Source organism: Benincasa hispida, chromosome 4 (genome assembly GCF_009727055.1).
Source record: "Benincasa hispida cultivar B227 chromosome 4, ASM972705v1, whole genome shotgun sequence".
Classification (NCBI taxonomy): Eukaryota; Viridiplantae; Streptophyta; class Magnoliopsida; order Cucurbitales; family Cucurbitaceae; genus Benincasa; species Benincasa hispida.
Window position 1 is genome coordinate 69407693 of NC_052352.1, and position 12112 is coordinate 69419804.

General features: G+C 36.2%; 1 protein-coding gene across 3 annotated transcripts in view; it reads left to right on the forward strand.

Moving 5' to 3' along the window:
* Positions 1-849: 849 nt before the first annotated feature.
* The window catches only part of LOC120075532 (phospholipase SGR2), a 25333-nt gene continuing 14070 nt past the window's right edge, over positions 850-12112 (forward strand). Inside the window, exons 1-9 of one of the 3 annotated variants that reach the window (XM_039029018.1) lie at positions 850-1592; positions 2489-2589; positions 4616-4801; positions 4948-5103; positions 5335-5406; positions 5501-5653; positions 6284-6334; positions 7472-7642; positions 7732-7881. In XM_039029018.1, the coding sequence (XP_038884946.1) occupies positions 1349-1592; positions 2489-2589; positions 4616-4801; positions 4948-5103; positions 5335-5406; positions 5501-5653; positions 6284-6334; positions 7472-7642; positions 7732-7881 (1284 nt within the window). In that variant the 5' untranslated portion in view covers positions 850-1348. The remainder of the gene's footprint in view (positions 1593-2488; positions 2590-4615; positions 4802-4947; positions 5104-5334; positions 5407-5500; positions 5654-6283; positions 6335-7471; positions 7643-7731; positions 7882-12112) is intronic. The other 2 variants (XM_039029016.1, XM_039029019.1) reach the window with 2 other exon arrangements.

Sequence of the window (12112 nt, forward strand, 5' to 3'; positions counted from 1 at the left end):
TGCAATGAGTATAATTAAATTACTACACGACGTTTATAATTTACTACATAATCGCTTAGTAAATTATCGCATAGTAATTTACTAAACGATCGTATAGTAAATTACTAAACGATTGTTTATAATTTACTAAATGATCGTTCTAATTTATTAAACAATCGTGTATAATTACTAAACGACCGTATATAATTTCTCATTGCATATATTACTAAACGATCGTGTATAAATTATTACACAATCGTTTATAATTTACTAAACGATCGTGTACATGATCGTATAGTAAATTATAAACGATCGTGTAGTAATTTAATGCTAAACGACACTTATTATGAAAGCGATCTAATAGAAGAAATCATACATTGAATGAAGGGTTGAAGAAACCGTTGAAGGAAGAAGAAATGTGGACTGAATCCGACGATGAAAGCTACGAGAGAATCCGAAGATGTTGGATTGAAACTCTGAGAGAAAGCTACAAGAGAATAATGAGAGAATTTTGTGGAGAGTTCAATGACAAAAAATGAATAACGAGAGAGATGTTCCATTCTCTTCAGAATATTAGTTGGAAATAAATGTTTTGGTAGAATGTTGGTGGTGTATTGAATGCATATTGAATGAAGGACTGAGGAAATCGTAGAATGAAGAAGAAATGTGACGGTCTGAAGGGTTTTTAAAAAGTAGAAATAATTTTGATATTTCGCATAGAGGAAAGATAAGTAGTAGAAAAGTTTTTAGAAAGAGGTCGTGAATAAAAAAAAGTTTTTGGATTTCGGCCATTTTATGAAATTTTCTAAAAAATTTGCCAAAGAAAGAACCAAACGACTACGCAACAAAAATAATTGAAAATTTTTAAACCACCGCACCGGTGCGGTTCCGTCTGTCACCGCCTGTCTAAAACCGTACCAGAAGTCACATCCACAGCCCACCGCCATCCTTCTCCCCATCGAAGCTCTCTCCGCCGATTCTCTTGGATCGAACATGCAGGGCAATGATTCCATCTGTAACTGAACGTCGTCTCCTTCCCGCTTTTATACATTGTGTTTGATGAAGCGAAGTTCTTAAACCGCACCAGTCAAACTCTGTTTCGCTATTCCAAATTGCTCTGCAGGAAGGCGTGTGTGGTACTTCAATTGGGTGCCTTCTGTGTCTGGTTTTCTTAATTGTTACGTTATGTGGTTCTGTTTCTGGTTTCTCGAAGGATTCCAGCTGGGTGTTGGATTCGGGTCATAGTCGACGATTCTTTCGAGGGAAGAAAACTTGCACAATCCTCTGAGTTAACCTGCCCTGTAATTGCTTCGGAACCTCTTTCTCAGTGACAGGTTCCGAGGCAAAAACTATTCAATCAGACGCCGGAATGGATGTAAATAGTTCGAAGGATATAGGTGGCGATGACATGTTGATTTCGGCAGCTATAGGTTCTGCTGAAGTTCCAGAAGCGTCCCCTGATTCACTAAAAAACACGCCATCTAACATTGCAAAATTGGAGGATGTGATCGAGCACTGCGAAGGTAGGCAGAAGTATCTTGCACAGACGAGGAGTCCTTCCGATGGCGGTGATGTCCGCTGGTATTTCTGTAAAGTACCTTTGCTTGGGAATGGTGAGTGCTTTTCATTTTCTTCGTCTTCAATGATAGTTTTCGAATGCGACCTTTGCGAGGGTGACGAGAAACGTGGTAGAAAACCGAGATGATAATAATTTTCTTTTTGAAACAGGAAACTAGCCTTTCATTGAGGTAATGAAATAAGACTAATCCTTTTATTACAATAAGGACTAAGGATCAGGAGGTCTATCGGACATTTCAAGTAGGTTGAAGCATCATCATATCCAATAAGACTAAAGGAATACAATCAAAGTTCCAACCACAATTACAAACCTGGAACAAACACCAACCAAAACATCAAAAGTAGAATCAAAACAATTACAAGGGAATGTAAACCCCAAAACCAAGGAAAGACAGAACAAAACAACACAAAATAACATTACTAAAATTCTTTTAAAGCAGCTAACAAGAGCGTATCTCAACTGACATAATATTCATACTATCAACATCGTAGTTTGAGGTTCGATTCCCCCAGCTCACTCTTTAATTACAATACCTCTTCAAAAATTCCTATAAAGCAAACAATGACAGTAGGTTTCTGGAAGCAGTAGATCGATCATGGACTAATGGGAAGGGGAGGTGAACGGCCGCCAATTCAAGTTTAAGTTTAGACTCGGAATCATATTTGAGGAAACTAAGAAGCCTATTTTAGGAAGACATTAAAATTTTATATCCAGCCATTGGTGTATATATTTTGTTTATCACTATTTGAAATAATTAACATTGTACTTATTTCTATTCTTCTTATAAAGGTCTTCTTCTATACATGTCACCTCTGTGTTTTTGTTGTAATATAGTTGATATTCTCATTAAAAATAGGAGTTTGCTAGGAGATTTTGAATCAAAGGGCTTTCAAACCTTTTGATGATTTTCTGCTGCTTATGTTTCAACAGAGCTAGCTGCATCTGTTCCTAAGACTGAAATAGTAGGGAAGGGTGACTATTTTCGATTTGGCATGAGGGATTCTCTTGCAATAGAGGCATCTTTCTTGCAGGTGTATTTTTCAACCTCTTGTGTAGTTAGTTAATGTATGTTCACCCATATTTCATGAATTGCTTCCAGTGAACCACCTTAGAGTTGCCTTCTATTCTACAATATCTTTAACTCATTATATTGTTCACTGTCCACTCACCTGCATGTTTATGGAATTCGTTTTTGGATGTTAATTGTAGTTTTAAGTAAGTGAAGGCGGAGGAATTCCATTATGTAAACATATAACATAGTGTAATTAACTTATCATTACACCTTGCCTAAGTTGAAAGCACTATCTGAACTTGAAGTTGCCCACTGCCCTTTTGCCACTCGTTCTTGTAATTGGTTTTTAATGCTGGATGCTTTTGAGTGGTCATACCTGGTAAAATATAATTTTTCTGGGCCTTTTCCTCCAATTTTGATGGTTTCTTTGGATTTAATTGTATTCCATCCTGTTTACTAGTGCGAAAGTATTTGGCTTTTCGATGATCATAGTTTTACTTCAAATTTCCAGTTGGAAAACTTTGTTGTAATGGACCCTTTTGTGTATTTGGGAGTTTTTCTTCTCATTTCATTCTTCAACAAAATTGTTTTCTTTATATACATGAATCTCAATGGAGGATTCTTCTCGGACCATCTCTGGATCACCACTTTTGTCTCTGAGTTCGATGATAGGTTTGTTTTGTAAGTGTTTAAAAGAAATGAACAGTTTAGTTCCTGACCTTCAAGAAATTGTTTTATATAAGGTCTCTGGACCGATGTTCAGTTTATTAAAGAGGTATCCGAATTTCAAACTCAGAGACTATTTCTGTTTCGCCTTCCAAATTTCAAGATTTGGACTCACAAAAGGGATAAGAAACAAATTGTGAGGAAGAGACTTTACAATGGCGACACCACTGGAGGAGGAGGAGAAGGAGAGGAAGAAGAAGGATGGAGAGAGAAATGTCACATGAGCTTAAAAATTTTGTATAATTTTCCAACTGCCAATCATGTTAACAAATGTAGTCAGTAAGTTAATTGTCAAATCATCTTTTTGTCAGTAAACTAACAGTCTAAAGACCTTTTCAAGCCATTTTCTAAAGGTCGGGGACTAAACTTTCGAAACTTACCGATCAATAAACCTATACTCAAACTCAGGGACTAAATGTACATTACTTAAAATTCTAAAAATATGGACAAAATTTTTGTACCTTAGTATTGAGGAAACTGATTGCTGAATGGTAAGTTTCAAAAGACATTTTTTGGTTGCCAACTATCTCTAAATCAGGAGTTATTTGTAAAAACCGTGATGAGAAGAATCAATGCTATCTTTTTGTTCATTATTACTTTGCCTACTCTTTTTGGAACTAGATTTTTCTACACCGTTCTGATTTTATTGGATGTCCTCAAAGGGTCTAGATTTATCGTTCCAATTTTGGAATTAGATCTTTAATAAGTTTAACTTGGCGCACTGTTCTATTTCAGTTGAAGTTATGGTGGGGTCAATTCTGTATGGACATAGACTGAAAGAGGAGATCTGGAATGTTTTTGGAAACAGTATTAAGCATGCTGGAATGTTTTATGTACTTTTGGGATGCTTATTTTCCTCTATCTATGTTCTTTTGGTGTTCTTTTCTTTTCTTCCTTCATATTCTCTTTTAAATGAAAAGCCTTCTTTCCTTTTTGAAAAAAAAGAGAACACTATTTGACTGGTTTATGAGAATTATGCCGAGAAAGGAATTGTTGGATATTTGATGATGTGTTGTACATAGAAGGGAGGGGTTCATTTTTATCTAGTCATTATCGTCACTTTCAAGTTGGTGTACTCTCTCGAATTCAGTTTGTAATTTCCCCTTTATATGCCTATTGGAGCACCCTTTTATATGTTCATTTGGCTTAGTCTTTTATTTTAACAAGAAGTTATTGTTTCTTTTTATATATTATTCTGTGTGTGTGTTTCTATCCTAACTATTTATTTATACATGATGGTTTGTTTTGTCTGCTTCTTTATTTGAAGTAAATGGAAAAAATGTTCAAATATCATTCACATTTTTTGGATTTGAATATAGAGGGAGGATGAACTACTTTCTATCTGGTGGAAAGAGTATGCAGAATGTAGCGAGGGGCCAAAAGAAAGAGCTGGCTCTAGTCTGAGGCTTGATAAACAAAGAAATGAATCTGCTTCAGAGGTTGCTAAATTGTATGACATTGAAGAAGAGCGAGTTGGTGTCCCTGTCAAAGGAGGACTCTATGAGGTCAATTTGATGTAATCTATAATTTAAAGAATTTTCTCCTTGTTTCATGTTTTTGCCTTCTTTTTATTCTTTCCAATTTGTTGCCTTTTTTTTTTTTTTGGTTTAACATACAATTACTTGCAACTGAAGTCGTATTATATATGCAGGTAGATTTAGTGAAGAGACATTGTTTTCCTGTTTATTGGAATGCAGAAAATCGTCGGGTGATGAGAGGCCATTGGTTTGCTCGTAAAGGAGGACTTGATTGGCTTCCACTTCGGGAGGATGTTGCTGAACAGTTGGAAATTGCCTATCGTAGTCGGGTTCATTTTTGTTTCTCGAATAGATCATCTTCTCTTATTTTTATTCAATCTCTCTATTGTTTGAAAATTTTGTATGCAAAGCATCTCGAAGTTCACGTTGAAGAAAATGCTTCCATTTGAAATATTCCCTTTATTGCTGTGTAGTTTCTAGTTTATCTTCGTTTATAAACTTACAATTTTATAAATATCTTAATGATTAGCAAGTTATGGATGGAGATGATTTTGGTTTAGGTGTGGCACCGGAGAACATTTCAGCCGTCTGGACTTTTTGCATCCCGGGTTGATTTACAAGGATTTACCCCAGTATGTAAATTAGTTGGAGCATGGAGATTTATTTTGTTGTCTCATCATTACTTGAAATTTAGGAAAGTGATTTATCTTGGAATTCCTAATGTAGGGACTTCATGCCCTTTTCACTGGAGAAGATGATACTTGGGAGGCCTGGCTGAATGTTGATGCTTCTGCTTTTTCTAGTGTTATTAGTTTGGGTGGCAATGGAATTAAGTTAAGGCGTGGCTACTCCCCATCTAATTCGCCTAAACCCACTCAGGTTTGTATTTCTTTCTTTCTCGCAGTTCTGTTAGTATAATTTTACCATTGCCTTAATATTTCACCCCTTCTGGTGTGAAACTTCAATTCACAAGAAAGGATCATAATGGAGGATTCTGAATCCTACGGGACATGGGGGGAAAACTACCATTTTGATTACAACCTTAGCTCTAATATTGTTACCTTGAAATTTTGAAGCTCATTAAAATGTACTTGTACCCTACTCTAACTTCTGTCCATCTTCTCTTCATCTCTTTAGAATTATGTGGTCTCTTTCCACCATATACCTCTAGTGTATTTTGTTTTACATTGAAGACATTTCTCACTTTGATCCATACACTTGAAAAACACTAAAGATGGGTCTCCCTCATGGAAAAGTACATATATTTCCTCTTAAACATGAAAAATAACTAGCTGCGAAGCAGGATCCAAGATTGAATGATAAAAAAATTGCACTTAATGAGGAAATGAAATTATGGTTCCTTCGAAGAAAAAAAAAAGTTAGGTTTACTCCAAATTGGAGGAAAATGAAAAACATTCTATCAATTTTCTTTCTTTCTTTCTTTTTTTTTGTATGAGATTTTTTATCAATGTTTTCTCCCTCACATTTTTATTTCTTCTAATTTTCAAGGATGATTTGCGTCAGCAAAGGGAAGAAGAAATGGACGATTACTGTTCACAGGTATGTCTACTAGCATTGAGCTTCTTGTATCCATATTATATCCTTCTCAGAATTTTAGGATATGTCATCACGATTCTTTCATGTATCTGTCCTACCAGGATTTTGTTTTCTTTTATTATGATGTCACCATCAATTTAATTTAATATTAGTTATTTTCAAATTACTAGTAAGCTATATCAATAGTTATCCTCTTGATTTTAGTTTCAAAATAATATAGTAACATATGGTAGTTGAAATTTCTCATTCTTACAAATTTCATTATGATTGATTTCTTTTCTTTTCTTTGTCTTCTTTTCCTCCTTCCAGTTCTCCTTTGCACCCCCTCCCCTCCTCCTCCCTTATCCCAAAAAAATATAATATATATATATATATATATCTATCTATCGTGTTTTGAAGTTCTTTGATAATAGGTTGAGATTTGGAGCAATAACTTGACGTTCAAGTATGCCCTTTAAATATCTAAATGATGTTTTATGGCTTCTAAAATAATTTCATTCATTTTAAGTATAATAATTTGTCCCGTGTTTTATCACTTTCTTTTATTCTTCTTGTTTCTCTTTGGAGATTTCGTATTTTTGAACACTATTCTCCTTTCATTTCAACAATAAAATGTTTTGTTTACTTTTTTTAAAAAAATAAAGATAATAAAGGCCTGGCATTGAGGATTTATCCTTTCTCTACATGCTTGGATGGCTCACTAATTTAGATGGATGAGGTGTAGAACCTTTGTTTGAAATTTTAATCTGCTTGACTACCATATATAACCGTTGTTGACTTACACTTTAACATTTGTTTTTATTATATTAGCCTGTAATTTGCTATATCTTAGTAAAATCTCCAAGGACAGGGATGCTAATTGTCATGTCGTGTCTCTACTTTAAGATAGACATTTGTAATATTGTAAAGTTAGAAAGAGGAATTATTTAATAAAATTCCAGTTTTACCAGCAACAGTGAATGCGAAAAGCTACAAAGATTTCTGAAAATTGTTAAACTACTCGATCTAATCTAATGATTAGAACTCTCTCGTTAATCTTGAACTTGTTTGATAATTGTATAATTAACTTGATTTTGTAAAATTTTGTACGTACATCATTTCATTTTGGAAGCCATTATCCAACTGAGGTTGTTCCTCTAGGTTCCTGTTCGACATCTTGTGTTTATGGTTCATGGTATTGGTCAAAGATTGGAGAAATCTAATCTAGTTGACGATGTTGGGAATTTTCGGCATATCACATCCAGTCTTGGAGAGCGACACCTCACTTTACACCAACGTAGCACTCAAAGAGTCCTCTTTATCCCCTGCCAGGTAGCTAAGAAGCTCTTTTTTCTCGCCCTACATTCAGGTGAGTTTTTTAGTTTTGTTGACTCTTTTCATCGAACATTTTTTTTTTCCAGTGGAGGAAGGGTCTGAAGCTTAGTGGTGAAGCTGCTGTTGAAAAAATTACTTTAGATGGAGTGAAGGGTTTGCGTGTCATGTTGGGTGCGACTGCTCATGATGTTTTATATTACATGAGCCCCATATATTGTCAGGACATCATCAACTCGGTAGTGCATGTTTTGTTTAGACTGCTATCGTCCAATACTTCTATTTTATCCATACTTGTTCTCCCAAGTCCTTTGTTGATGGGTTAACTGACATAAGATTTGTTTGTTTCGTTCTTTCATTATTGTGTGTATAATTCTTATGCAACTGATACATATCATCATAGAAGGGTGAAACCTAGATCTACTTTGTGAACTCCGTCCTCTTATTGTGCACTAATATGCTAACATTAATGAAATATATAGCCTACATGTTATAAAAAGGGATGATGCTAAAAGAGTTGCTATCTCATTGCATGGCTTATGATCTGCCATGCTATATTGATCTTCTTACATGGCTCTATAAAATTATGATCAGACACCAAGGTTAGTTAGGATTTAACAAGGTTTCGTTGTTTACAATTACTGCACCGGATTCAACTTTTGTTGGTGGAAGGAAAACCATTAATTCTTGCCTTATAAGAAATGAACTCATTGTGATGAGTGGATTTGGCAAAATAAAAGGTGTTTCCTTTAAGCTTGGTCTGGAAAAGACCTTCGGCCTCCATGATACCGTCCTTGAAACTGGCAAGGGTGTTTTGGTTCTTGCCAGAGAGAAGGGGTTCATGTTTATATTTCCATTTCCAATTAATAAATGGAAGCCTAGAGCCAAAATTCAAGCTTGTAGATGTATTGTGCAAGGAGACTGTCTCTCCTTTCTCTTTACTCATTGTAGTGGACTGCCTACAGACTTCTCCTCAGAGGGCTTGATCTGGATTGAGTTGTAAGCTTTAAAATGGGAAGCCATCAATCTCATTTCGTTTTTAGATGGCACTAAGCCATCAATCTCAGTTGGAACCTTGATAAAACAGTGATTGTGATGACCATGATTTGGGTTGTTGGGTCTTAAGTGGATGTTTTTCCTCTAAATCCTACCTTTGCCTTCCTCTCATTTGAAAGTCCAAGAGCCAATCCTTTTGTTCCCTTATTATCCACATTAATATCCTTATGTAAACACCAAAGTTGGAAAAGCTCCATTCTTTATACGGGTGGAAGGTTATAAACATTCAGGCCTCTCTCTCCAAGCTCCCCACATAATATATGTATACTTTTCTCATGCTAAAGAAAGTGGCTCTCTCTTTTGAAGTCATCAGAAGGTTACAAAAGTGAAGCGGCATCTAATTTAGTTTGTTGGAAAAAAGTGATCTTCCTACTCTTACAGGATTCCCGGGCATTGGTAAACATAAGATCACTAAATTGTTCTGTTCTTCCATATGGTCCTGGAGATGGTAGATGGGCAACAAGCCTCTCTTCCATATTTTTTCGTTCGGAACCAGAAGATGTTGATGTGGAAAAAGTGTGTCATGTGTACAGTGAAGATGAGAGTCCTTAGTTGAGGCACTTCAGGAAGAGGGGGACAGCATTGTGAAGGTTAACTTACCCCCATGTCTTGTCCATTTTGTGATACTCCTTCAAATTTGTTGTTCTTACAGAAGAGAGCAGTCATCATTCACTTCTCTGCTGTTTGTCAAAAGAAGGGGTTTCTTAGTACGGGGAGTATGATGGTGGACGGTCATGTGGCTTAATGGCTCTGAGCCAGTAATATCTGATTTCTGTATAGTCTATCGTGAAGAAGAAGCCTGAGAAAAAGAATTCAAACATGAGAAGAGAAGGAAATTCTTCTGTAGGTAGAAGGTTAATTAAATTTTCTACAAAGCTTCAGAAATAACATTCAGTGCTCCTGTTCAACTTTGGCATCCAAAGATGTTGCGATTTGGACTGATCTTCCTACCTATCTGGCATTCGGAAAAGCATCTGAGGCCTTGTTGGATGCTGGTGGGGAGTCTTATGGCATCCTTATTCCCTGCAGTGATCTTAGTCTCTCATTCTTAGATAGACGTCACTGAAGGTTCTCTCTCTTTTTCCATGGTTATTTAGCAGATGGTTAGATGCGGTTGAAGATTATTTCTTTATCTTTATCCATGGTTATTTAGCAGATGGTTTCTTCTTTGGCACTCCAGTACGTACTTTTCCAGTAGTCGTACGAACTGTTGTCCTGTTTTCAGAGCATTGGGAATTGACTTCAATGTTGGCTGCTGGTCTTTTTAAAATCTTTTCCACTCTGCTGGCTCTTACTTCATAATTTTTTAACTTCTCTAGATTTACAGAAACTTTTCTCTTGATAGTTGATCGACCAGTGTTCATTGGCGTTCTTCCTTTGAATCCAGATATCATTGAAGAAAATGTTTCAAGTCTTTTGGTCTCCTATGTTAAGAAAGCAGCCACTCAGAAATTCTCAACAATGTCTCCTCCTGGTCTTTACACCCCATTCATTGCAGCCAGAAAGAATTATTTTAAGCAGATGCTGATTTTGTCTCCACTAAAGGAGTCTTTCATTCAACAAAAGACTCTTCAACTTCCCAGTGTCCTTCATGTTTTGATGATGATTCTGATGCTGAATCAAGCTAGCTTGAGTAGTGTGGAACCAGTCTTATAGCCAAACGGAAAATAACATGGATGATATTGATTTGAAGATTCTTAAGCTGAATATCTAGTTTCATCATTTCAAGGATGTGACGTTCCCCCTACCTTGCTTATTTGCTTCTCATTGAAGTTTGTGGTCCTGAGATAGCATGAAATTTCTCCCATGATTTCAATAGGAAACCATGTAAGAGTTCAGTTTAAGCCGTGTTTTACTTTCCCCTATCTCTTCATCCAATATTTTTTCTTGGATTATAATCTATAAGAGGATCAGACTTTTCCTATTTTTTTAGAACGAGTTAAGGGAGTAGGCATTATTTTTGGAGAAGAGGTCATAAATTGGTTGATGGTTGTTCACTCACTCCTTCGAGGTTTTTGAAAGCTTTCATATAAGTTGTCTTCTTTTTCCTCTTTTTGTGATCTTGTCCTTTAGGTTGTTTTGTTGAGGCTTTGGATCCTTTCACGTGATATCCCTTGTTTCTCATTACCCCCGCGCCCAAAAAAAAAAAAAAGTTTTGAAAGCTTTCCATTGCCATTTTTGCTTCTTTTGGAGGTTCGGATTCAGTGATTCTCATTTGGTTGTTAGCAAGTTGTCAGCTCTGCTTTTTTCATTGGAAGATTTTCTTTGTAGTTGAAGCTGAAGCATGTTCCTGTATTTTTCATGGTTTTTGGTTTTTTTATCTTCTGAGCTTCCCTGGTGCTCTAGAGGTGCCTGTTTCATGATTTTTCTGGCCTTTTGTATGGTTTCAGAGGGCAGTCTTTCATGTTGCGTTTGGCCTCTCGGGCTCTCTTTGCCAGCTTTTTCTTGGGGCTCGTTCACTCAATCGCTTGTAAATTAACCATCTCACTGTTCTCTTTTCTCCCCTCATTGTGAGAGTTCCAATTCAGATTTTTGATGTTTTTTGGGTTGCTTTATTTGTACTCTTTGTGATCTGTTTTGTTATTTTTTCACTCTTTATTTACCACTTGCTTTATCATTACCTATCTAATAGGGATTTATTCTAACTCCTTTGCTTTTGTAGAGGTTCCTCTTTTTGGATATAATATGGAAAGTTTGTATTTGTCCTTCTTCTGTCGAGTCCCATCCCCTATAGTTATTTCCGATTCAAATATTGTCTATTTGGTAGTTATATATATATATATATATGATAATAAATGGCGGGATATTACAGAAACCAAAGAGAAGATACAAATTATAAGCCCAGGGGAACTCCCTCCTTTGGACGAAACCATTACATAAGTGTCGAAAATAGGGTTTTTACTCTAGGGGTATTTTTGTAATTGTCTCTAACCCTAGGGTTCTCTATAAGTCTATTTATTCACCCTATTCTCATGTATTCAGTGTATTAGTTTTATAATAATAAAAGAAAAGATCTGTACCGTGGTTTTTCTCCCTGGTCTAGGGTTTCCACGTAAATATTGTGTTTTTCCTCTGTTATTATTTTCATCATGGTATCAGAACAAAGGGACGAAATTCTAGCCATTATGGAAGAAAACCATCCACAATCGTCTTCCGCTGGTGGATCTTCAAGTTTTGATATGCAAACCGCTATTAGGGTTGTGGTTAAGGAATGTTTTCAGGCTGCCCTACCAGACTTAATCTCCGCCGTCCGATTGCAGGCAACCAATTCTTCAGGAAACCATCCAGTTGCAACGGGATCACAGTCGCTGATCAGGAACAGCCCAAGAACATCGACGGACAGAGGCGTTTCCGATGTGCAGGCAACAGACGAGCTTCCGATCGCTCCTCCTCGACAATCTGAGTTTCCGGTCG